The following is a 27,705-nucleotide window of genomic DNA, read 5'->3' on the forward strand; positions in this document are numbered from 1 at the left end:
ATAAAAACAAACGCTAGTACCTGCCGGTATGTGCAGTTAACTTATATATCCAGGAGTTCCTTTTCCAGCACTGATGTCTCCTGCCCAATAAGAAGTCATCAGATGTATTCTCGCCATTGTATTTTTGCTACTGCATTCTCTCTCTCTCTCTCTCTTTTTTTTTTTTTTTGGTATTATATAAGATACTGGCGTCTGAAGTTACAGACTGGGTAGAATAGTAAGGCCTATATGAAAGGACTTACCCAATATTTATTGTTCCCACATTAATAGCACAGATGAGATCACAGGTGAAGGGGATGGTTGGGCAGGCATAGGGTGGCTTTGGAGCCCATTCAGTTTGCACTGTCCTTAGATCTGTGCATGTGCATATATAACTGCTGATGCTAATGTATACTAGCTGAAGATTTGGGTGCACGTATCCATACATAAATGGGAAAAACTCTCATTCAGTGCTCAGATACATTTTGCGGATCTGGGCCAAAGTAGCCAGTCCTGTAGTAGTTTGTCAGGGCTTGTGGCCAGGCAGGGGCATGGCTGTGGCAAAGCTGGAGACCAGCAGTATTGCAGCATGGCTCAGGTAGGGACTAAAGACCCTAGACTGAGCTTATGTATTGGTCTTGGACCTATGGGCAGGGTAGTAAGGTGTGGTGGAGACCCCAGGTGAGGCTGATCAAGGCCATTAAGGCCTGTTAGTATACTTGGGGCCCTGGCCGAAAATTGGCTGGACTGCCAGGCTGAAAGGGTAAAAATCAATCGTTTGACATCTAGTTGGTGGCTGGTGACAAGTGGAGTACTCCAGGGGACGATAGTGGGGCTGATACTGTTCAGTATCTTCTTGACAACGTGTGTGATGAGACAGACTACATCCTCAGCAATTTAAAGGTGATACTAAATCAGGCAGAGGGTCGATGCACTGAATGGCAGAGCTTCAATCCAGAAAGACCTTGAGAAATTTTGAGGACTGAGCCAACAGAAACCTCATGGGTGTTGACAAGATGTGCGAAGCTCTCCACCCATAATGGGATAACCCTGTGCGTCAGAACAGGCTGGGATCTGAACGGACGAGTAACACCCCTGCTGAAAGCAGCTGGCAGTGAGGGTGCAGGCCAAGTGGAAAATGAGCCTAGAGTGCCCTTGCTTAGGAGATAAGGCAGGCTTTCCACTGGTTACACCAGCATCAACATGGCCAGCAGATCGAGTGAAGTTCCTATCCTCCTTTTTGTAAAGATGCTCATGGACTACATATTCATTAGTAAAACCTAATTTATTGGTTCTTTGCATAGGATAATTCTCATATGGCGGGAATCAGATCTCTCCAACAGGATAGTCAATCCCTGTCCAGGTGGTGAGGGGGCCCCCGTTGCAAGACTCCTTGTAGTGGTATTTCATCTGGATTGGGCGAGATACATATATACAGCTGGCCAGTGGTCCTGCATGAGCACTCCAGTGCATGTGGGACCCATTGCTGTAGGTTATCTTAAACTACATACAAAACATCTAGTTTTCTTCACTGTGTACAAAAGACTGCCCTACATGGCCATTTCTTCACCTGCAGGAAGTTTTCTACTGACTATTTACAAATATCCAGTGTACAATTTGGTTAATTATGCAGCAGGACCCACCTAGGGGAGTCTCTGGAATGGACAGATTCTTCACTTGGGATGTTAATCAACACATTGAAACATACAAATCGGTCTAGGTGCAGCAGAAGCTGCCTACAGGGAATCTTCGAGATTGGCCGAAATTGCCACCTCCTCAGTACTGGCAGAGAAGTGGCAGTGGCCACAGATTGACGCTAGGAAAGTTCAGGTAGAGCATTAAGGAAAAAAAAAAATCGTTGGGAGCATGTGCAGCTCTGGATCAGGTCACCCACACAAGTTCTGCATTCTCCATCCTGAGCGGTTTTCAAGACTTGACTAGGTAAAGCCAAGGTGACCTGGTGTAGCACTGGGGGCAGTCCCACTTTGAGCAGGAGGTTCAGCTAGCTAACTTCGATGGATCCCTTCCTACAAATGTTTCTGTCAGTCTGTGGTAATAAAACTATATTTCACATATACCTTTTCTGAGTGAAAGGAGCTCTCAAATTTAAAAATAACATTTTCTCCACATACAGGCTGATGAAAAGAATAAATTAGCTGTCTATATAAATACCTAGACAAATAAACTTTCCTTTTTAGATTGATAACGAGCATGAAGAATTTCAGTGGTAAAATTATTTTCATAGTGCTTGATGTATCGACAAATTAGGCAGTACGTTCTTGTCTCCGACTATTGTGCTAGTACCACAGAATGACACTAATTCCAGTACTTCAGAAAACCCTTTCTGATTATTCATTTTCTTATCAATAGTTGAATGCATTTTGATTTACTTCTGATTTGATGAGATGACGGCAATGAAGCCCATCATTGTGAAAATAAATGATAAAGGGATAAAACACACTTAAAAATCAATTCTTTATGTGGCAAACTATTTTACAGTGATCTCAGCTTGTAAAAGGATTGCTCTTTATAAATGAAGAAGAAATAGTATTTGAAATTCTCACGACCGAGAAGGGGAATACAAATATTATTGGAAAAGCTTACTGAGTTTAGCATTTTAGTTCAGAGCAGGAGTATACATGTTGGATTTACATTGCAGAGTGATCCTGGTGCACACAAATTTGATTCCAGATGAAATCAAACTGTAAGATACGCTTCAAGAACATGACTAATATTCTCTAGCTGCTCACGGGCATTCAGTCCGTGGCACCAAACTAAAGGTAGTCCAAAGCAAAATTCCCCAAATGCACCCGGTTTGGACGTTTCCTCCTCAGCACCATCTGTTTTGGCTTCGCGAATTTGCTCCTGTTGAGAATATGGGCATAGCTTCTGTTTCAGTGATGTCATTCAAGCCACTGGTTACCTGCACTAAGTTTCCTTTGGAAAATCCTGACCTTACTGACATCAGTGAACGTTTTGACACTGCTGGCAAACTCAGTAAGTTTTCCTTCCTCCTCCCCTCTCCTTTGTGAATATTTTCGTGCAATTGTTAACGATCTGGAGATTTAGCATTTTATACTTTGTCTGTAGAGGAGCAGAACCATGATAAAGAGGGAAACAAGCAAGTCCCCTAATGTCTTTCCTTTCATTACTGAATAATTCCATTCCCCTGTCCATTCTTAAAGTATCAATTTTTCATTGTGATACTGCAACTGGAGCTCATCAAATCCCCCCAAAGAATTTCCAGTAGAAGCTGTAATTACTGTTCACATGCTTCCAGAATGTCATGCTTCATATTTATGGATGACATTACTCTGTATTGTGTAGCGTGTATTGTGGTGCGAGGAATTTTAACCGTTTAACATTCAAAGGACCGTGTTGAACATCTTAGGCATGTGCTGTGATTTTTTTCCTCAGCTGTTTCCTTATTCAGTGGTGCAATTTTAATGTGTTTGTGTCATATGTTAGAGTGCCTTTTTACTTAAACTAACTGATGCTATAAAGTCAAGAAAGTAATTGTGATCATGAAGATGGCAGATAATCAATAAAATTGGACAGGCAGTAAAAATATTACATAGCTGCTTGACATCTTTTGGAAACAGCTATGTGAAAAAGAAATCATGTACTTTCAGACAGCAAGCAACAACAGTTTTGTGTCTCTGTACTACCAGTTTTTTGTTATTCTTTCTCCTTTCACTTTGTTAAAAAACTGAGTTTGTAGGGAGGATGTAAAAGCATCATTTTTTGCTTGGTACGTGTATGCAAATTTGCTCTAGTCTTTTCAAAAAATTTTTGAAACGACATAAACTATTTATCAAAATACCTACTGGTAATTCATTTTTTTCTCTTTATAAGGCTTTGTTTAGTTCAATGAATGGAATCACATTAATTCCTTAAACAGTGAGATTATTTACTGTACGAGTTTTCCCTGATTAATAGACTTCAGCTGAAAGGAATATGTCTCAGCACCCATTGTTTTTCTTTGCTTAAGGCTAGAACAGTGTTATGTGAGCCTGAAAAATACTGTCTAATATGTGTATACCACTGAAGTAGCAGGAGCTCGAGTCTATGGCTGATTAAACAGTTAAACATTAGATAATGGGTAGGCTCCGTATAGTCACAGCAGTGACTATCAAAGGACTAAGACAAGTCTACATAGACCACCTATTGCAGAGGATGTGCAGACCAAGAAACATCCAGATACAGCAGTCGAAAATACGTAGCAAAAATAAAACACATGCTATTTGCTCGTGACTGGAGCTTGAGAGCATGTTTAGCATATGGCTGAAACAATAAACTAAATAAAAAAGTGTGTGATAGGAGATGAGAACTACTGGAAGAATGCATTATCTCATGCGAGAGGAACTTAGTAAACGTATATGAAGTAGAGCCATAGTTTGGATTCTTTGGATTCAGGCAACAAGACAGCTGATCTCACTGCTTTGACAATTGTTAGGCTTCCTACCGTGGTGCTGTGAATAAAAAAAGCCTTAAGTGAGAAAACCAGTATTAAATCTAGCAACTGTGCGAGGTGAGTACTTTATCCCTAGCAGAGGTGTGAGTAGGAAACAGCTTTGGAGCAATCAGCTGTGACCAGTGCATGGGACCCTCTGGCCTGCAGGTGACCCGGCTCTGGGAGAGGCTCAGAGCAGCCTGTCCCTGGCATGCTGATAGCGGCCCGTGGAAGAGAGGAGCTGGCAGCTTGTGGGAGAGGCAGCAAAGCCTGGAAGGAAACGGTAGCATCTGTCTTAGTCCATTATCAGGTAGCTTTAGAAAAGAATCAGAGCTTCTCATTTATCTGTAAGCACATGCCAAGCTGTTGACTCGCCTTTCAAGATTTTGAAAGCCTTTGTTGATCCGTATCAGTTTTTCACATGGTACAGTATATAGGGTATACTAGTAGGACTTGCTTTTCTATTGTGTCTTGTCACTCTTTAATTTTGGTAGCTGCTAAAACCAATGAATTTAGACCCATATGAAATGAGCGAAGCAATGTTGAAAGAGATTCCTGTTATAGTGCATCAAGTGAGCGCTAAAGATCTGGGTGGAAGTGCAGAGGTATAACAGCTCTGGGTGTTTCAGTAATTTTCCTTGTTCTTTCTCTCTGAATTTTAGGGGCGAGGAGGGGTTAGGGATTTGCAGGACTAAGTTATTTCTGCTCACGTTTTCTTGCCCAAAAGTCTGATGAACCAAGGACGAGGATGATGATTCTTTTCACGGTTCTGCCGTGATTTCCTTTATGATTTTGGTGGGTCACTTGTAATTCATTTAGCCTTTCAGGAAATACTGTTTTGGAGCATGTAGTGTTGACAGCGGCCTGATAAGCATAACAAAGAGGGTGGTCCCTTTCACTTGTCTGCGTGACTGATAGCAAATAAAGGGCAGTTTCAGATTTCATAGGTCACTTGCTTTTTTCTTTTAGGAACAAAACCAATTTGTGCACTTTCCCTCCCCAAGACCTCTACAAATGGACTGTGTGAATGATGCTGTGACTTGTGTTGGGCTGACACACTTCTGGCATTGGCATTTGAAAGGAAACGGTAACAGTCACAAGTTGGTGCAGAAAATGTGCGCTTGCTAAGGGAAAGAGGGCTTTAGATGGTGCAAGAGACAATCTAAAATTGTCCCATCAGAACTGGAGAACATGGAGAACAGAGAATTTTACAGTCTTGCAGTGACAATGAATGTCAACCTTTTCTTTTCTTTTCTTTTTTTGGCTTACTAGCCCAGAACATGCTACTTGACTAATCTGTATTTAGCAGTTGTAAAGAATATGCTGAGCTACCAATACGTTGTTTGTATAGGAGAGCTAATAGCCATCAGATCATTCTACAGTGCAATCTAATATACGTTCTCAATATCTCATTATGTTGTTATATTAGAAACAGAGAGTGTATGTGGAGGAATCTTTTGCATTTTGATAATTAAGTTTATAAACACAGACATTTTGTCTCACTGTGTATTAGGGCACAGATATTTGGATCTGGCGCTGTCATTTAGAATTTCCTAGCTTTTGTGGATAACGTTCTTTCTGTCGTCTTCTTTGGTCTTTTCATGGCATATCATTGTTTTGCTTCCACTTTGTTCTACTGTATCAAGATCTGGTTTTTAGCTGCCTCAAAAAAGGATTGCTAGAGAGTGGTAGACAGTGAAAATATATCTGTATTTTTTGCCATGCAAGCTGGTCAATGAGATGCATTTTTCTCCCTGTGTCTGATAGTAGTGGTGTTTTTGTACAGCAAATGAGGAGAAGCCAGTCTTTTATGATGAGTGCTTCTCATAAGCTACAGTTTAGAAATGTTTTAGTTCATGTTCACAATGTGAAAGTAATTTATTCAGAGAAACAGAAGTAGTATAAAAGATTTATGCACAATTAGTATTTTAACTTGAGTAGAAATGTCAACATTTTTTCCCCAAATGCTCTTCCTTGAAAGTACTCTCCTCTTTGCCTTGGAGGATATACGGTAGCCTTATATAAGTCAAAGTATTAAGTTGATTAAATATTAAACATGGATGCTAAACTTTAATAACAGTGGTCTGTTACCTTTGTAAGACTGAAAACTTTCTCATCCTTCTTATCCACAGCATAATTCGTTGTACTGCATGCAGCAGATCCCAAATAGCACTGCACTCCCTTACTGTGTATGAAAAGAGATTATGTTTCAGAGACGGGTTTAGAAGTGGGTATAAATGGATCACGTTTTGACTGTACTCTTTGGTAGTGTGCTGTGGGTCTTTTAACATCGCTTGATCTCCGAGTGCTTTGCATCTAGCCCTTCAAGAGTCAGGGTAGCTCACAGAGAAAAGGCATGCTAATCCTGTAGGTGGGGGAGGTGGAGGTCCGACATCCCTGATTTTGTTTAGACTCATCTATACCCACACAGATCAAGTGGTCATAAATGTGGTGGAGTGGCCTGTGCTCATACACTTCCTTGACTGCAAGAGGGGGAATTTTTTGAGAGAGGCCAGTTAAAAATTTACTTGGAGGTATCTTTTCTTTTGCAAAACAACCTTAGGTATTTAGACACTGAATTTGCCCCGTGATACTACTATTAGGTGCAGCTCAGAAAACCCAAGTCAGGGCACTTGACTTCCACGTGTAGTCAAAGGAGAGAGGTAGGACACTCTTGAATTTGAGAAATGATTCATGATTTCTGAATGCTGTTCCGTAACTGCCTGTGCCACCAAACAAGAGATTAGTGGAAATGACAGAGGGAGTGAAATACTATTATTTATATTCATAAAGGAATGCAGTGGAACTTATTTCTTGGCATGTGGAAATGGCTCAGATGATGTTTGCCAGGTTGTATTGTATCAAATCACCCTTGAGGGTTTACTCCTGTTTGGATCTCATCTGCTATGTTATCTAATACAATGTCTGTGACCCAAGAAGAAAAGAAAATCTAGGACCCTCTAATGCACCTCTGAAGCATTAATCAATAACTAGGATGTAAGATATAGGCAATGGGACAGGCACTGGTGTTAAAGCTGGCTTTGCGATCCCAGCATAAGGACCAAGTTTTTATTTGGAGCGCAGTCTGATCTTTTTTTCTATGCAATCTAACTAGAGTCTTTGACAAAATTTGGATAATGGGTTAGTGCTGCTTGAAGGTGATTTTATTTGCCTTGCACATGGTATATAAGATGTTTCAGTTACTAATACTTCAATAGATGTACCACTGTGCGCGAGAGTGTTTTGAAACAAGCAAACAGCACACTCCATACCGTGCCCTGAAGCTGATTTTAGCATGCATGCGGGGGAACAGGCAAGAAAGAACTTTGAGGCAGAAGCTACTAGTCCGTGTATTTTCCTACTCGGTTTCCTCTTCTCCATCTCAAACTTTTTTTGGGGGGGAGGGGGCAGCAGCATTTGCCTTGAAATCCATCTTTGCTTTGTGTGGTTCTCAGTCACCAGTGGACTCTTTGCATCACGTGGGACTATTTTAGCCAAGCGCTAAATGTTTTTGTCACTAAGGAAGAGAGAGCAAGGTGTTATCTAATGAACGTTAAGTCCAAAGTGCAAGTAGCACACGCACAGAGACGTGCGATAAGAGCGCAGAGCTTTCTGTAGCGTTGTAACATGTCAGATGCAGGCAAAAAGAAGATATAATCCTTATGAAAAGAAGAGCGTATTAATTATGGCCCTTAGTGAATGGGTGTCTGGCAAAGGAATGGCTGTACTGTTTAAGAACTATTTCTGTGGTGAACATGAGAACAAAGTTGGACCAAAGTTTTTCTGTGTTAAGTCTCCCTTCTGTCTGGGGAATGTTACAAATTAGGAGACGTCAAGGCATTTAAGGTATCCTAATGTGGTATGTCGTCACAGCAATATTTTATTACGGGCATGACGATGAAGAGAAATTCAGAAATTGCACCCATTCTAAAAGGCTCCTTCATTTTTCTCTCGTGATCTTGACAGCCTTTTCACTGAGCTGTTTGGGAATTGCCTTGGGTAGCATTTTATAAATAAAATTAAGGAAATAAAGTTGAAATACTCTTTTTCAGGGATATCAGTCTAAATTAAGCAAATCAGTTTTCTTTAGTTTGTGCTCTCTGTGCAGTAGATCTGTCCCTTCATTTCAGTCCCTGCCAGCTCTTGCTCTCTCCTACGTGCTAACGTTCAGCCAGGCCTAAATGAATGCAACCTGATCCTCCAGAGCTGACCTTTTCCCTCTGCCTTTACAACATTTTAAAGTCTCTTCTCCTGGCTTGTTAGGCTCTTTCTCAGTTTCTTCTTTTGATTGGCTTGCATACTTCATATCCACACCCTATTAAATGCTCTTCAGTCACTTCTGATTATCCAGGTTGGAACCAGGAGGTCTCTTGTCACAGTGTAGGCCACAGCAGCCTTTAGAGAGGTGTCCTGAGGTGGAGGCTGGCTTATGTTATTTGCATAATCAGATGCAAATTACCATTTTTGTTTCAATCTGAAAACAGTTTTTTTTTTTTTTTAAGGGTAATCAATCCTTTCCTTGATCAATATCAGTGAATCTGAAATTATGTATTAAGCACCCTCCCTTCGGAACAGCTATCACCACTGGTCTAGATTAACATTTTTCTTAATGGAATACTATTTATGACTCTGTATTTGGACCAAAAAACCCATCAACTTTATACTGGGAAATGGAAATAGAGGAAGAGTTTCTGGAAAAGGGAATGGAATCCACTCTTGTGATTTATCTAATTTTGCATAACACAGCGAGAGGAATTACTTTAGCAATTGACTTTTTTTTTTTCTTTGCTCACTATAATGACTGCTAGAGATACTGATTTAATCAACCAACCATGCAAGCGCTATGATTGTGATTCAGATCGTTGTGAAGCAAACAAATGTTTCGCAGTAAATTGCCAAGGGATGCCAGCTACTCTGCTCTGTTTTTACTCAAATAGATTGTCTTTTAAGCAGCTGCCTCATAAAAAGCCTTTGCTATATATGGACCTTTAATCAAAATGTCACTAAAGCGTGAGTTCTGGAATGCTTCATTTGAAACACATCCAATACTCTTATTTATTAAATTGTCCGGTGTCGATTCTAGCCACCGTTAACCCTAGTAAGCAAAGATGGATGAGTGAGTGACAAAAAGCTTGTGTCAGAGCTCAGATCGGTTGTGCGTGTGTGATGTCTTGATCCATTTGTACATCCCTCTTGGGGACCGTCGGGCAATTAAGTTCACCCATTTCAAACACAGCCCCCTCTGTATGCTCTGGTTTGATAGGAGAATGGGTAATTCCTGGTAATGACTACTACATCTGTTCAATTGTATCGCATTGTATTGATGCTTAATTAGAGAATATGTTGAAATTAGAGAAGGGGACAAGTGGAAGAGGGGAGGGTTAGCTTCCAAGTAAGTGTCAAACACTCTTCCTTAATAGCCTGTCTTTTTAATGTGCCTTGAATGCACTGACAAGCATTGTGGCCTCCTGACCTGAGAGCATTTACCCCAGCCTGAGAAAGGAGAGCAAAGCCTCTTTGAGACGGCATTGTTTTAAAGCTGAATTATATTTAATGTCATTCTTGTTCAGCTTTACTGTGAACTGACCCTTACTGCTCTTTGGCCCCATGTGCGCAGCTGGAAACCGTTTCTGTGCCAGCGCTTCCTGAATCGAACACATGCAGTCTCGCCAGCCGGGCGCTCGAAAGCAGCGTCCGAGCATCAGGAGAGCTGGCTTAAAATCTTGAAAGTTAAAAAAAAACCCTCTTATTTCTGAGATTTTTATAAGTTTTGACCTATTTGTAATTCCTTCCCCCTCCCCCCCATAAAGAAGGAAGCTGAGACCTTCATATATCTCCCGTGATGACGACATGTGGTATATTCCTTTAATCTCCAGCTTCTGGAGCTTCTGCAAATATAAGAAAATACTACATATCATTGCTGGAGCATCATAACAGAAATACAAGATGGGCAAAGCTGTGCATGACTGAACTGGCATGGGAAGCCTGACTATAGCTATTACAAAAGGTTAATTTTGTAATGTGGAGGATGGGGATATAGTTTTAGCTGGTGCTGGCTCTTTACAGGGTAATTATATTCAGTTTTTTCTGGAAGTATGCTTGCACTTCAGATATACAGTTGGTCTGTCTAACACACTGGAGAAACTTAGGCATGATTTTAATGTAACTTGAAGTCCAACCATGCCACATTGGCCAGATCCTGTGATCAGGAATACTGATCTCCTCTAGGCTTGCTGACATACCACGGCTTTATGGATTCGGACTTTATATTATAATTGACAGTTTTCAAAACTGTTCCCAAGATGGGAAGCTGCACAGTGTATGGGAACAGACTGAGACTTCCTTAAACAGGAGGAAAAGAATGCATTTATTATTTTTTCACAATGCTATTTTCCTTTCCAAATAGCCAGTGATATGCATCTGCATCCCAGGATCCACAGCAAGCGAGCTGCACCTTTAGCAAGAACTCAGTGTAATTCAGTGTGACTTTGTGAAATGGGAAGAATTTAAAGAGAGCAGGACTATTGCTAATTTTGATGCTAATTTCAGTGGAAACTTAATATTCTGTGCCACAATCTTTTGTTCGTACAGTAATCTCTACTTGGTCTCTTTTGTGGTGTTATTTTACTTTTTGTTTCAAATGGCAGCAGTGAATGCAGGTCATGCCTATCTTTCGAGTCTATTTAGGTCTTTCCAAAACAAATTATCTTTATGGTATGACAGTGGTGGCGCATTAGGGAGGTGACAGCTTTGCACGTTGGAAGTCAAGCTTTGAAAGCAAGAATATATTTGCAAATGAAACAGCTGATTAATTTGGATGCGTAGCTTTCAAGCAGTAGTCTTTGGAGTACACTGTACAACCAAGATTTCTTATGTGTACAATAATTTGAAACACTCATAAATTCGAAAAAGGGTAGAATTGCATTGATGGAGTATGGTTGGAGGCAAGTTTTTTTTGACTGCATGGGTTTATCAGAAGGTAGCAGTCTGCTGTCTGATATAATAGATATTTTGTTTATGAGTCTTCATCACGATTAAAGAAGAGGAATCAACATCACAGAAAACAGCATTTTAAAGGAAGTTATAAAAATTGAATCTTGGTAGTGAACAGTTTATGGCTGTGCAGTACAGTGTTTGAATGGTCATGGAATACTTTTAAAATTAGTTTCATATTAAATGACCATTCTATAAACATACATTTAGAATAATCATCATTTTACACAGAACTATTAGAAAGATTCCTACTATACAGTCGAGCTCTGTCTTATGTACACATTGTGTAGTATCAATTCTCCTGCAGTTATACAGAGATACTATGGCTTTTTCATGTACGCTATGAAAGAAGGTAAATATTTTACCGCAAAGAGTAGATCAAGCTAATTGCAAGCTTTAATGAGATGAATGTATCTATGTTATCCTCATGGTCTGTATAGTTTATTCAGTATGGAGAGCACACAGCTCCAGTCCATATGTGTAGCCTCTGCAGTCTAGATGCATGAAAACAAGATATTGCTATGGTAATGGCACAAATTACATGGCTGCGATGAAATTCTTACCGAGTTGGAGTTGCTCTAGGAATGTACGTTATGTATGAATGCCTGTGCAGAAGTACATTTTTGAATGTGCGGAAGTACATTTTTGAATATGTTCCTGCTTTGTATGAGCCTCTTCACTTGTTTCCTTTAATCTCTTCTCTGGTATCCAATGTACCATATTTTAATTGCTTATTATTTTGTGGAAAAATTATTTCAATATAAATTATAAGTAAAGAAGACTCTGGTATGTTAAACAACTGATAAGATCATTTTTTGCCTGAAATGCCTCAACAGAATTGTGAATTTAAGCACTTTGTAAAATCCCATTAAAATTAAAATCCCATTTGTAAAATCCCATTACGCTGACATTTACTTTTGAATCATATTTTTTAAGACCTGCTTTTTTTTCTCCAGTCGTCCACATTGTACAATATCATACGATGCAATTGTGTTATATTATACTTTTACTGTATAATGCAATAACCTGAATAATACTTATCAGCACTTACATATTACTTTTCATAGGGATCAGATTTTAATCCAGGTCCCATTGATACTGGAATAACTATATTAATCTATGCAGATTGAACTTTGGTCTCCTTTTTACTGAATTCAGTATATGATTTTAGTGGAGTAACTGTTTGTACTAGAGTAATGAACCTAATCTGGATAGTATTAGACACTCTTTAAGTATTAGGGATCAATGTTGAAGCAAAGAGAGGTTAAAGAGGTGTCTTAGGTGCCATTCTGAGGAAACACCAGAGAGGGCAAATATACCTCTGTCTCTCTGTCTTTTCATTTTGAACTTCTATTTTTCAGCTACAGAAATGATGACCAGATTTTTACTTCTATTTTTATTTTATTTTTTTAAAGCTGAGCAATAAATGTTACTGGATATATATCTGATTGTAAAGCCTTTAATGAAACACATCTAAGGACCAGTGAGCCGTATTATTTGAGCCGTAAATTTGTTATGTCTTATCTGCTAAACTGTTTTAGCATTATAATTTTCAATAATTAAAACATTTTTAAGGAGTTCTTTTTATAGCATGCAGTAATTTTGGAGCTTATTCTGTTTGTCGACTTATGTTAAAGATTGAACTTAAATGATATTTTGCGCAACAGCAATTTCCATTAGAGGATATTTTTCATTATGTTTGCTGGGAAGCTTTAGACTGCAGAAGAATTTTGGCAAAAGTGAGAGAAATATTTGTGGAGCAGAAGCTGTAATTATGAACACGTGTGGCTCAACACCTGTCAACCACTTGGTTCATACAGAACAAGCTTGTAAAATAGTATGGCCCAGCCCTGATTCTGGTACCTTAAAGTGAACACCTAATTTAAAGAATTACTTGATCGCTCCTGTGAAACACCAGAATGGTTTGAAATCTCTCCAACACACTTGCTAAACTGGGAAATGTGGTTACAGATAAAGAACTGAAGCATAAGGAGACCATATTTCAGTAGGAGGTCAAGGTGGCTGGGTCAGAGCGCGCTATTCCGGTGGCCACCCTTGAAGCTTTCTGGTGGAGATATTTAGGTGGGCTGTGCTGGCCAATTTATTTGGAAGGTGGAAGCAAAACAGCCATTCAAGCTGTGCTTCAGGGCTACAGAAGAGATGTTAGGGTTGAAGGAGTTAGTTGTGCCTGGAAGGTCTAGGGGAGGATGGAGAAGGGTTTCAGCTTTTCTTGGCACTTGGGCAACCACTGAACTGGTCATGGTGCCGCTCACGGTTGACTGTTTCCGTCCCTGAGACTGCTGCTGGATCTTTAAGGAGAGGAAAACCGTTGCTAAGGACGTAGCCAGTCACTGGGCTGTGAAAGACTGCCCTTCACTTGCCATAAACGTCATCAGTCCGTGCAGGAACTTAAATCTCTGAAGCTGCTGGCCAAAGCAGGGGGCCATTCCTTCCCCTTTTGTTTGCATAAATGCTGCTTTACTGGATTCGTAGAGTCCCATTTATTTGTGGTACAGAGGGATTACTTGGAAGTGCAATTGCTGGAGCGGTCATCAGTGAATGCTTCTGGATGCTTGTTCTACTGAGGGCCAAGAGGGAGAGGAACTGTGTTTATGCAAGTTTAATGGCTGTAACAGGAGTAATGGCTGTAAAGGAGTGTTTTGCACTTGTTACGCTATCTTTGGATCTATTTTAGAGAGAGCTTTTGTTTCTCTGGCTCATTGGAATATGGCATGGAGCATGTTACTGGAAAATTGTTGAAGTGTCTGTGATTGAATAGCTTAAACATGTGGAAAAGGAGTCCAAACATTAAGAAGTCTGCTACTGAAAATCAAGTGTATTCTGAAGAATTTGCAGCCTACATTGATTCTAAGTAAAACCATTCTACCAGGATAAGGATGACAGATATGACACAGAAATTAGGTCTTGCTCCCTAAACATTTCAGTTTAACAAAAGCAAAATAGGCATTTCAAGCAAAATTTTTACGTTTTGAAAGAGCAGGAAGAGCAAGAGGCTCCATCTGGCCTTGGCTATTGGGAATTGGGAAGCCAGCAAGGCTTTTGACACTGTCTCCCATCACATCCTCATAGGTAAGGCTCAGGAAGCGTGGGTTGGATGAGTGGAAGGTGAGGTGGATTGAGAACTGGCTGGATGGCCGAGCTCAGAGGGTTGTGGTGAATGGCGCAGAGTCAAGTTGGAGGCCTGTGGCTAGTGGTGTCCCCCAGGGCTCAGTCCTGGGTCCAGTCTTGTTCAATGTATTCATCGATGACCTGGAGGAAGGCACAGAGGGCACCCTCAGCAAGTTTGCTGATGATACTAAACTGAGGGGAGTGACTGACACACCAGAAGGCTGTGCTGCCATTCAGAGGGACCTGGACAGGCTGGAGAGGTGGGCGGAGAGGAACCTCATGAAGTTCAACAAAGGCAAGTGCATGGTCCTGCACCTAGGCAGGAATAATCCCATGCACCAGGACAGGCTGGGGGTTGACCTGTTGGAAAGCAGCTCTGCCGAGAAGGACCTGGGAGTGCTGGTGGACAACAAGTTAAACATGAGCCAGCAGTGTGCCCTTGTGGCCAAGAAGGCCAATGGTCTCCTGGGGTGCATTAGGCAGAGTGTTGCCAGCAGGTGGAGGGAGGTGATCCTTCCCCTCTCCTCAGCTCTGAGGAGGCCTCCCCTGGAGTCCTGTGTCCAGTTCTGGGCTCCCCAGTACAAGAGAGACATGGCACTACTGGAGAGAGTACTGGAGAGATTCCAGCGGAGGGCTACCAAGAGGATGAGGGGACTGGAGCATCTCTCCTGTGAGGAGAGGCTGAGGGAGCTGGGCCTGTTTAGCCTGGAGAAGAGAAGACTGAGAGGCGATCTCATCCATGTGTACGAGCATGTGAAGGGAGGGTGTCGAGAGGATGTGGCCAGTCTCTTCTCCGTGGTGCCCAGCAACAGGACGCAAGGCAATGGGCACAAACTGAACCACAGGAAGTTCCATCTGAACATGAGGAAATGCTTCTTGACTGTGAGGGTGACAGAGCCCTGGACCAGGTTGCTCAGAGAGGTAGTGGAGTCTCCTTCCCTGGAGATATTCAAAACTTGTCTGGATGCGATCCTGGGGAATATGCTCTGGAGAGCCCTGCTTGAGCAGGGTGGTTGGACTAGATGATCTCCAGAGGCCCTTTCCAACCTCAACCATTCTGTGATTCTGTGAATCTTTTAAGTATGGAAAGTTCTTGCAGACTGCATGGCCAACAGCCTTTCACATTTGTGCAGTTAATACAGAGGAGAGCAAAGAAACAAAGTGCTGCTCTTTTGGTTTGCCAACGGAAGAAATGTCTTTGCCCATGGAGCAGATGATGCGTTTTGTGCAGTCCATGAGAGAGTATAGCTTCCTAACTTTCCTTGTTCAGGACAGTAGCTAAATGCCATGGATTAATCTGCACTTTGGTTGTATTAAGCAAAAGTTCTTCTAAACATTTATGGAAAACTATGTGATATAACAAATAGCTAATAGTGGATGTACATGCCTATGTCATCGTCACACTGGGATAAGGCGGGATCTCCAACACTTACAAAAACAAGCTCTTTTCACTTCAAGTTTCTGAATCTGTAACTTCCTTGGAAATTGCTATATGGTATATATATAGTATTCATACTATTCTGATGAGAAAAAAATACTTGTACGTTAGCAAATTTCCCAGCAACAGAAGAAAGAGTATCTGGGGAATATATGTAATGTTGATAATTCAAAACTGCAGATGTTACTGAATGAGGTGAGCATGTGTCTAGGTGAAAGATTTGAAGTTTATCCATTCTGTGTCACATAATTGAATTTTTATAAATCCTACAGTAAGATTTGGAAAATTCACTTGTTGTAACATTGACTGCTTTCCCTTATTGTGTTTCTGCGTCTCATTTGAATTGTCTAACCCTCTTTTGTTCATCTTTGGCTACTCAGTTCCTTTCAAGAACGGCTGCTTTATCAAGAACTTAATCTGATAACCATGGGATTTTGGTGATCTTTGCATCAGCCTTTCCAGATCCAAGCCTCCCCTTTCCTTGATTTAGAATCAGTGGGATCTGAGCACACTGTATGACAATTTGTTCAGTATTTCACAAAGCCTGCTTTTTTTACTCTTTGCAAAAAGTCTGGTTCTCTGTAAGTCTATTCATTCACCCACGTATGTGAAATACAAGTACTGTCAGCTTAATAGGTCATCAATATATATAGCTATATTAAAACCCAGTAGTTTTGCAGTAGGAGATGTAAATGCACTGGTAATTTCTGTGTAGAAGGTTAGTAATTTGATTGTAACGTATACTCTTCTTTCACATGCTTTCTATAAATTGTAATAATAGTTTCTATTTGCCCTATAGTGTTGCTGAAGAGGCACAAAGGATGGTTGAGAATCCTGCTTTTATGATAATTTTGTAGCCTTTCCCCCTTCCTTCACGGACAGCAGAAACTCTTCTACCAAGCATCTGATTCTGAAATAAAGGTTATTCTGAGAAAGAAATAAAGAGTGGGATTATTTTGAAAAAAAAATACAGCAAGGTTTGCTCTCTTGCTGTTTCTGAGTCAAATCTCATTTATCTTCATTTTTCAAATGACACTTTTCTGTTGAATTAGGAGCAATGGGATATGCATTTTTTTCTCTCTGATAAGCTGAAAAATATTGACCTATTCTGGAAACAGTTCTCTTTCTTCTTGCTACCTACAGCTCTCATTATTTTAATCATTATTTGTAGGTGTTCTGATGTATGCAAGGAACTATTCAAAAATGTGGGCAAAATGTAATCTTAACTGGAGAGGGCCGTCTGTGGAACGCCAGCATGCAAAGTGCTTTAAATTGGCAGACTCTTAAGTTGTATACCTTCCTCTTTTAAGTCAGCATATAGGCAGAAGGCAGGTAACGGGCCTTAAATTAAGTATGTGCAGTCTATAAAGCTATGGTGTATAAGTACATGATTCTTCTTTCCTTGAACTCAGTGGAAAAAAAATTGCATGAGTTTCAGTGGGAAAAATGTTATGGAGTGTTTCCTTCACTCTTGTGCTTTACCAGTGCTCTGTTTTGCAAGTATGGGTTGGTATACAAGTCTAACACAAAAGGAGATTTTAATGAAGTTAAAAGAAAGATTTCTTAGATTGGCACCGTTTATTCGGAGTTCTGCTTGGAGCGTGACTTGGGCACTTGTGAAAAGCCTCTCACTTTAGGAAATGTAATTGTGCTGCTAGGGAAAAAAAAAAAGAAAAAAAGGATTGCTGTGCTGTCAAAATGGCTGTTATGCTGGGCTGGGTAAAACTATAATGTGGATGGATGGGTGGGTGTAGTGTTGTGGCTGCTGCTTCATCAATCTGATCACAGCCTGGCTCCAGCAGCAGGGTTATACCTTCTCATTCCCCAGGAAATGACCTGTGTCTGTCTGTCCTTAATCAAACAGTCCTCTTAATCATTCAGATCACTTAGAAATTTCTGCTGAGGGGCATGCGGGCACGCTTTGCCTCTAGTCATTGCCTGAAATGGGAAAAACCTTTGTGTGTGTGTGAGAGCGGGGTTAAAATCAATTGAACTGAACTGGGCCATGCAATCGCTTTCCGGCGGCACATCCATTGCAATGTTAGTGCCGAGCTAATGATGTTAGAAACAAATCTAACCTTTTGTGCAGCTTTCTGTGGCTGCCTTTTGCAGAGAAATGACTGCTGCTTCTGTAAGTCATAGGACCTCGTGCTTGCTGTGACAGCTCTCCGATCGGTAAATAAACTCTGACCGTGAGCAGCTGTCAGACAGATATTGCACTACAGGCTTCAGTTGAAAAGGAGTACCAGACAAGCGTTTCGGTGCCCAGAGGCTTTGGCTTCATTTTTTTTTTTTTTTAAAGGATGCATAATTTAAAAAACAAACAAACAACAAAAGCAACAACAGAAAACCCATGAGATAATATGCTTCCTTAACAGAAAAAAAGTTTACATTTTAAGTGCTCTGCTGCGTTTTCCCAAGAAAGCTTTGGGGTTTGGCTGTGTCCTGTTCAGAAACATCTCCAGGAGGAGCTTGAAATATCTGAAACATGTGCTACAAAGACGCGTGTGTCTGGTGGCAGGATTGGAGTAGTGATGTGTAGAAATGTAGACATTAAACCTTATAAATAATGCGGGTGATGTTATTTAAATCCTTGTGGGAAGGAGAGCATGATTGTACTCCGCTTCCACAGAGCTTCAGAATGCCAGTTCATCATGTGTGCTTTTCATAAAGTCTGGAAAACACTTCCTCGGTTACTCATTTTTATTATGTTGGACCTTATTGTACTAACTGTTGCACAAACAGGTAAGAGGAAGATATTTTTCTACCAAAGAAAGTCCAATAGGTTAAGGTAAATATGCAAGAAAACGTTATTTTAAGGTAAATATGCAGTCAGTATTGGAAGGAGTTTGATTACTTATGTTGAAGTTACAGCTAGGGAGAGAGAGGGTCATTAAATTGGAATGGAAGTGGACTTTTCCCCATTCCATCTAAATTGATATTGTCTAACTTAACCTACCTGGAATCAAGCATCTAGCTTAGCTATATTGGGCGTCCTGGACTAGGAATCGTTGTTGTCTAAGACTATGCTAGAGGCAATATAGAGAGATGGGTAGTTCAGCTCAACTCTTTTAGGATAGAATGAGTCGCTCCTTTGGATGCCGTTTTCCATGACTGTAGCAAAAGCCCGATTTGGGAAAAAAAAAAAAGAAAAAAGAAAAAAGAAAAATCAAACATACTTTTGCAAGTTAGAGGAAAATGATCCATATTCCATTTGTAAGTGATAGATATAGTCATATTTTTGAAAGTAATACCCTTCAAAATGTTGAGTTTAACTAATGGAAACACGTCCTCGCTATTCCAGGTTCCTCTCATCCTCGATTCTGGCTGAATAGCTAACTATTGCTACTTTAGGAAGAAAAAAGGACAGAGAGGAAAATATCCAGGAATAAACAAAGCAATGGAAAATGGAAAAAGCCAATTTAAAAATCAATCCTCCCTGATTTTTTCTATTGACTATTCTTAGAAATAGCACTTAGAATTTTTGTAACTGAAGTAGATATAAAAAAATTGGGTGTTCAATAATTTATTTTATGCTTTTGAAAACACTTGTGTGTAATGGGTTTCCCAGTTACACCTTTTCTATACCTCATTCTTTCACACACAAAAAACCCCCCAAAAACCTACAAAAATGGCAGATGATAACAGGGCCATGCAAGACACTTTCTCAGTCCCTTCCAATAGCCTGTCATGTAGTTTCCCATGAAAAGACTCTATTGCTACTGAAGCACTTTACTGTTACTAATTTCTTAGCAGTCTATTGTTACTAATCAGCTATGAGCAGACTGAATTCTTGACAGCTCTTGCAGTACCCGCCCGTGCTAAAGGACTTGTCCTGGTAGGCATTTTTTAAATTCCATATACCACATTTTCATCAAAAGCTCACACTTTTTGGTACATATCTTGTTTCTCTATTCTTTGCAGAGAATTAGGTGAGTATTGTATACACTAGAACTCTTCCTATGAGGACTTTTTTGTCCATTTTTCTTTCGATTGTTTTTTATCAAGGAGGTTATGGAGGAAAAAAAAGGAACTTTTGTATAACTAAGAGAATGTATAACTAAGAGAATGACAGAGGTTAGAAATTTTTCAAGGTGAAAGAGGAATTATTTAGGACAGTGGATAGAATTAGTTGTGAGAAAATGGATGAAATAAATAGTAAAGAAATGGTAAAAGGGAGAAATAGTCAGAACTCATTCAGTTCCCTATGGCAGAGTCTCTCTGTAGATGTGAAAAAAATCTGTTACAGCTGTAGAACGTGTGACAGGCTATGCTGCGTTTACACCAGTTGGGAGATGAGTTAGGTGGTCAAAGAAATTAAGATAACCAAGGCCCAGAGGTTTAGCATCAGAAGCTGCTTGCCTTACTCTGCGCACAAGCAGCTTTCACTTGGGAATTTGCTCTATCCCGTGAAGATATAGTCTTCAGAGAAGCTTTAGGTCTGTGTGGCTTTCTCCAAGGGTGTGTAACATTTTAGAGACGTGTGCGTACAGGAGGAGGAAGACTTAAAAGATTTCAGCCCAAATGCTCTGTTGTACAAATCCTCCACTGCATAACACAAAGGGGAAGGGTCCATTAGGGCAGCTGCTATTATATCTTAAATATGACACTGGCTATCAGCTTGCAAGACTGCACTCTCTACGCATACTGCAACAGTATCTGTTATGGCTGTAGAAGTTGGTTAAGTTGGCCAGTGGGAGCATATGATACGTGGGACATTGGAGTTTTTTGTCAAATATGACCACTTTGTTTCATGATGTGATTGTGTATGTTATTTGCAGCTGGACATATCTGATCTGTTATCTGATTTGTGCTAACACAATTTTTTTTTTTTTTTGGTAAGCCTCTTCTCTGCAGTGTTTTATGTCATTAAAGTAGAATTTTACAAAATTTGACTGTACTGTCCAGGTTGGTACAGTGCAATGTGTTAACTACATGACAGAGCTAACTAGGGCAAAAGATGAAAAAACAGTTTACAATTATATTTTTCAAAATAATATGATTTGGATTGATTAAACAATTTGAAAATGCTTTTTGAGTTTTCAGACTGTTGTGGATGAAAGTAAAAGGAGAGAAAATGAAAAAAATATGATTTCAACAAATCTTACAAGTGTTTATTTAAAGGCATTGATTTTTGAAAAGTCTACTGAAAGACTTTTAAAAGAGATTTTAAATGCTTCTTTTTTAAACTAGGTCCAAGTTTAAAAAGAAAAAAAAAGCCTACAAACTAAAAAAAAAATGCAAATTTAGATAATAATGACCTGAGTGAGACGGTCTTATCTTGCACAATTGATCTGGAATGCGTAGTGAGTCAATGAATGATCAGTATAATCTCCCAAGCTTGTGGAATTATAACTTTTATATCTTTGGCATTATAGTATGCCAGTGCTACTTTCTAAATCAAAAACATCAGTGAAATGATGTGTCCTTGTGGGGAAAAATACCCCTGATTACACAGAGGGGTTATGACATTGTGGCAGTTTGGTAGAGGGGTGGAATGATCTGTGCTCCTGCAAGCTGGAGCGTGTTTGTATGACACTGAGGGCTACTAAAGCACAGGCATTATATGAGGCCACTAGCCATGTTTTTTACCTGTTGTTTAGCAGAGCCATCGCTCTGAATTGGAGCTGGACGAATGTCCTGCTTCCCCGTTTCAAAAGGAGGCAGAATTGCGTCTCCAGGCCAGGCCAAAGCTGGTCTGGCCGCAGGGCTGCAGGGCAATTCGTCTGCAGGGTACGAGCCTGTGAAAAACCCGGGGAAACTGAGTGCAAGCTGGAAATGACAGGGCTGAGGCACCGAGCGAGCAGAGGGTTAGCTTTGTGATAGGCCTTTTTAGTCATCGGTGCAGGGTGCCAGTTGGACACTATCAAACAGGGACCATAGAGCAAGCCATTAATATAAGGATGAGATATTTTAGCTATAGTATCTCAAGCAAATATTATGCTAATGCAAAGTGTTGTAACGACAGTCTAGAGGATAAAGTTACGAGAGTAGCTTGAGCAGCAAGATATAATCAAAATACAGCTCTTTTGCTTGGTTTGTATGTTGCCAGTGAAAAGACCTCGGTTCCCAAAGTGTGGGCTGGGAATGACTGAGATTATTGTTACTGGTCTACGACTGATCCAGAGAACTTTACAAGTGTTTTCAGTTAAACCACTGATAACAGAAATGTCTGGTGCACTGAGAAAAATTTCAAGCATTGCCAATCCTTTGAGAAGCTTTTGGCGCCTGGGAACTAGATCAATTAAAATTGCTCGGTGATGAATGAGACTAGTGAAATACTTTCAGACTGAAACTTTTTCATATGTTTTTTTTTTCATTTTACTCGTTTTTAAGATTTAATTTTTATGCTGCTGAAGCTCCCGGAATCCACTAAGGAATTAATAGGAGGCGCTGAACAGACCTTGCAGAATTACTGTTCTTTAGCCAAAGATTTAGAAGAGAAAAACAGAAGATACAACACAACAGATGAGAGCATCAAACAAGCCAGGCCGTGGGGCTGGAGAGACAGAGTAGAAATGATAATATCACAGTCAGAAGTTAGGGTAAATGAGAAACCCTGGTTCCAGCTTACTAGTTGCCTATGTATTAGTTATAAGGACTGCATAGTTGTATATATAAGGCACTATCCTAGTAGCCAAGTAGCACCTCCGTAGTATAAACTATACCCTTTTAAGATACAGATTATGATTTAACATACAATGCACTGATGATTGTGGGAAGGAGTAAAGTCCAGCCTCCATATTCTTGATTATTCTTCCAAATTTTCCTTACTATAGCAAAAATGGAGAGTGTTTCTTCTTCCTGTATTTCCTACTTTCATGAATGTAAGTAGTCAGTTGCACAGTATCAAATTGAGGCCAGGATATTTCTAGGATATATGTGTGTGTATATATATGTTTATGTATCTGTTACAGATTTCAAAGCAGAGAGCTGTGACAATGACAAGGATGATCTGGTAGATGAGTGGAGAACAAACTGTGTGGCTAGACCAGCTACGTAACCTTCTTCTGTCAGTAGAATAAAAACGTGTACCTTACTAGGATAAACGTGTGGCTTCTTTCCTGCTACACAGTGTGACACAGCATATAAATAAATAAATGTTAGAGCCAACCCTTTTCCAAAGGGTCAGGTTTTCTGGGCATAAGGAACTGAGCGCACACAGCAGCGAATCACAGCCTGTTTCCCGGGGAAAACCAGCAGCAGGAGGTAGACTCTTGTCACCAGACCAACTCGTTGCACCTATGCCTGCTGCTGCCTGTCCTACTGGTTCCTTGGAGTGCCTAGGGATGGACTGTGGGCCAGAAGAATTATTCTGGTTCGTCAGCCTGCTCCCAGTTGCCATTTTTTCTCTGCTCATGCTGTCTGTTGGCTGTGAGCGGGCTGCAGGCCAGACAGACTGTCCTAACAGGCAATATATGGGTGAACGGTAGCAACCTGTGCTACAGCTAGTAATAGATACTGACAGCATGCTTGATTTTCCAGCTGACTTAGTGTGGTGGCCTCTACAGTAAACTATGTGAGAAGAAGAATACTGTAGAGGTCATCAAGACCTGCTAGACGCTCTACTGGAGAAAAAAAAAAAAAGATGATAAGTTAGGCTCTATAACGTTATGACCTCAGTAACTGCCCAAAAGCAACAGATACAGTGATGTATTTAATGATAGAGATGATATCTGGTGACCAACCACCAGGCAGACTTGAGCTGATGAAAAGAAAGGGGAAAAAAAAGTAACTTCCATTTGAGTCTGCAAAAGAAAACACTGTTAAGATGTAACTTGAGTATTTTGGCCCATTCCAAGCAGGTGATTTTTAGCAATCGGAGACAAGTCGTGTATGTTTTGTATTCAATGATGTCAGTATAGTCTGAGTTTTTGCCTTTTTCTAGTGCTAAATGTTTGCATACAACTTCCTCACATGTTTGTTAGGTTTTTGATAAGTTACGAGCTTGTGGAAGAGTGAGCAAAGGAAGGTAGAGAGCAGGTCTAAAGTAGACTCAAAGCTGTATTGCGGGACTTCAGCATCAATCTACCACATGGAAGTTAATCTGTCAGCCTTTATTTGTGTCTGAGATCTTCATAGATATTTGCCATTGATCTGATTGGACATCTCTCTCTCTTTTTGGTTTCTGCAGGATAAAATCATGGGTAGATAAGATGCAAGAAGACCTTGTAACGTTGGCAAGAACAGCAAGTGGAGTGGACCAGCTTGCTGCGGTGAGTTAGAAGACGTAGTAACTAGACTGCAGTAACTAGAATAGTGAAATGAATGGTGTACATCATCTAGGCATTGCAGTTATTTCATCCCAACACATTAATACGTTCTGGGAAATTAAACTTGGTAGTGTTTATTTTCTATAATGTTTATCAGGAGAAAAATAAGTAGCAGGCATCCATTCATTCACTCTTTTTAATTTTGCAGTGCTTGGTCATTGGTAATATTTAATCAGCTTTGCAGTACCAGACATAGGGTTTACCAATGTTACAACATCCGACTGGAAGCAAGCTCTTTTATAGTATATGTTTGTCAAATATGGTATCCAGGAAGTAACCATCCAAGGCAACGGAAAATTCTGCCCTTTGTTAAAAGGGAAGACCATTTTCTGAAATGTATTCACTGAAATGATGCAGCCTTTGTTGGTCAGAAGAAATGAATATAGAAACCAGTTTTACTAACTCAAGTATGTTTCAGGGAAGAATTTAAAATTCTTGTATTATTGAGAAGAAACTTTTGAACTGTGTTTCATGGACAGATGCAAGTAAATTAAAAGCACATTTTGTGATTGCAGAATTAGAGTCACAGTTCAGGAAATGTCAGGATTAGGCTGCCTGTACAACTTTGTGGGTGTACATCATTATACAATATGCAAACACTGGATCATATATTTCCCTCTCCCTTTCCTTGCACAAGTCCCATGCCTCTTTCTGTGAACCAGTGGAAATGTGGGATGTTGGAGGATCATAAAAGGAAAGGAACTTTTGCTATTAGGACAGGAACTAAAGTTATTCTGCCAGCCAACAATTTTAAAAAAGTTCCTCATCTGTGTGGAGATGAACCTGTGTTTTTGCATTTTGTAAGTATTTTTGGGAAATCCACAAGTTGTTTTATTCTAGCTTGGCCAGTAGTAAAGGGTAGAGCATTTACCTAGGATGTTAATGAGCCAAATCACAGAATCTCAGAATAGTTGAGGTTGGAAAGGGCCTCTGGAGATCATCTAGTCCAACCACCCTGCTCAAGCAGGCTCCTCTAGAGCACATTGCCCAGGATCGCATCCAGACAGGCTTCGAATATTTCCAGGGAAGGAGACTCCACTACCTCTCTGGGCAACCTGGTCGAGGGCTCTGTCACCCTCACAGTCAAGAAGCATTTCCTCAGGTTCAGATGGAACTTCCTGTGGTTCAGTTTGTGCCCGTTGCCTTGTGTCCTGTCACTGGGCACCACGGAGAAGAGACTGGCCTCATCCTCTTGACACTCCCCCTTCAGATACTTGTACATGTTGATGAGATCGCCTCTCAATCTTCTCTTCTCCAGGCTGAACAGGCCCAGCTCTTGCAGTGTTTCTTCCTAGGAGAGGTGCTCCAGCCCTCTAATCATCTTGGTAGCCCTCCGCTGGACTCTCTCCAGGAGTGCCATGTCTCTCTTGTACTGGGGAGCCCAGAACTGGACACAGGACTCCAGGGGAGGCCTCCCCAGGGCTGGGTAGAGGGGCAGGATCACCTTCCTCTACCTGCTGGCAACACTCTGCCTAATAACCAGGACACCCTAGGCCCCAGGATCCCATTGGCCTTCTTGGCCACAAGGGCACACTGCTGGCTCACGCTTAATTTGTTGTCCACCAGGACGACTCCCAGGTCCTTCTCTGCAGAGCTGCTTTCCAGCAGGTCAACCCCCAGCCTGTACTGGTGCATGGGATTATTCCTGCCTAGGTGCAGGACCATGCACTTGCCTTTGTTGAACTTCATGAGGTTCCTCTCGGCCCACCTCTCCAGCCTGTCCAGGTCCCTCTGAATGGCAGCACAGCCTTCTGGTGTGTCAGTCACTCCCCTCAGTTTAGTATCATCAGCAAACTTGCTGAGGGTGCCCTCTGTGCCTTCCTCCAGGTCATTGATGAATATATTGAACAAGACTGGACCCAGGACTGACCCCTGGGGGACACCACTAGCTACAGGCCTTCAACTAGACTGCGCCATTCACCACAACCCTCTGAGCTCGGCCATCCAGCCAGTTCTCAATCCACCTCACTGTCCACTCATCTAGCCCACACTTCCTGAGCTTACCTAGGAGGATGTGATGGGAGACAGTGTCAAAAGCCTTGCTGAAGTCCAGGGAGACAACATCCACTGCTCTGCCCTCGTCTACCCAGCCAGTCCTTCCATCAGAGAAGGCTATCAGGTTGGTCAAGCATGATTTCCCTTTGGTGAATCCATGCTGACTACTCCTGATCCCCTTCTTGTCCTCCAGATGCTTAGTGAGGACCTCCAGGACGAGCTGTTCCATCACCTTTCCAGGGATGGAGGTGAGGCTGACAGGCCTGTAGTTTCCTGGCTCCTCCTTCTTGCCCTTTTGGAAGATTGGAGTGACACGGGCTTTCTTCCAGTCCCCAGGCACCTCTGCTGAACTCCAGGACCTTTCCAAGATGATGGAGAGTGGCCTAGCAATAACATCCAGCAGCTCCCTCAGCACTCGTGGGTGCATCCCATCGGGGCCCATGGATTTGTGGATGTCAGGTTTGCACAAATGATCTCTAACCCGATCCTCCTCGACCAAGGGAGAGTCTTCCTTTCTCCAGCCTTCCTCTCTTGTCCCCACGGTCTGGAATTCCTGAGGGCTGGCCTTAGCAGTGAAGACGGAAGCAAAGGCGGCATTCAGCAACTCTGCCTTCTCTGTACCCTTCGTCACCAGGGCGCCCACTCCATTCAGCAGCGGGCCCACATTTTCCCTAGTCTTCCTTTTGCTGCGGATGTATTTGAAGAAGTCCTTCTTGTTGTCCTTGACATCCCTTGCCAGATTTAATTCCAAATGAGCGTTAGCCTCTCTTGTCGCATCCCTGCACACTCTGACAACATCCTTCTATTCCTCCCATGTGGCCTGTCCCCTTTTCCACATTCTGTAGGCTTCCTTCTTCTGTTGGAGTTTGGCCAGGAGTTCCTTGCTCATCCAGGCCGTTCTCCTGCCCGCTTTGCTGGACTTCTTCCTCAGAGGGATGCACTGCTCTTGAGCCTGGAGGAAGTGACGCTTGAATATTAACCAGCTTTCTTGGACCCCTCTTCCTTCTAGGGCCCTGCCCCGTGAGATTCCCCTAAGTAGGTCCCTGAAGAGGCCAAAGTTAGCTCTCCTGAAGTCCAGCGTTGCAATCCTACTCATTGCCCTGCTCCCTCCTCGTAGGATCCTGAACTCCACCATCTCACAGTCACTGCAGCCAAGGCTGCCCCCAGCCTTCACGTCTCCAACCAGACCTTCTTTGTTCGTTAGTGCAAGGTCTAGCAGCACATCTCTCTTTGTTGGCTTCTCCACCACCTGTGTCAAAAAGTTATCCTCAGTGCTCTGCAGGAACCTCCTGGACTGCTTGTGCCTAGCTGTGCTCTCTTCCCAGCAGATGTCAGGGTGGTTGAAGTCCCCCATGAGAACCAGGGCCTGTGATCGTGAGGCTACTTCCAGCTGCCTGTAGAAGGCCTCATCGACTTCCTCTTCCTGATCAGGTGGCCTGTGTTAA

The 27,705-nt window shown here is 41.5% G+C and overlaps 1 protein-coding gene across 3 annotated transcripts in view; it reads left to right on the plus strand.

Moving 5' to 3' along the window:
- The window catches only part of CACNA2D1 (calcium voltage-gated channel auxiliary subunit alpha2delta 1), a 424,104-nt gene that overhangs the window by 34,231 nt on the left and 362,168 nt on the right, over window positions 1–27,705 (plus strand). For all 3 annotated transcript variants that reach the window (XM_068922316.1, XM_068922406.1, XM_068922480.1), the window contains exon 2: window positions 24,127–24,208. In XM_068922316.1, the coding sequence (XP_068778417.1) occupies window positions 24,127–24,208 (82 nt within the window). The remainder of the gene's footprint in view (window positions 1–24,126; window positions 24,209–27,705) is intronic.

Source organism: Struthio camelus, chromosome 1 (assembly GCF_040807025.1).
Source record: "Struthio camelus isolate bStrCam1 chromosome 1, bStrCam1.hap1, whole genome shotgun sequence".
NCBI lineage: Eukaryota > Metazoa > Chordata > Aves > Struthioniformes > Struthionidae > Struthio > Struthio camelus.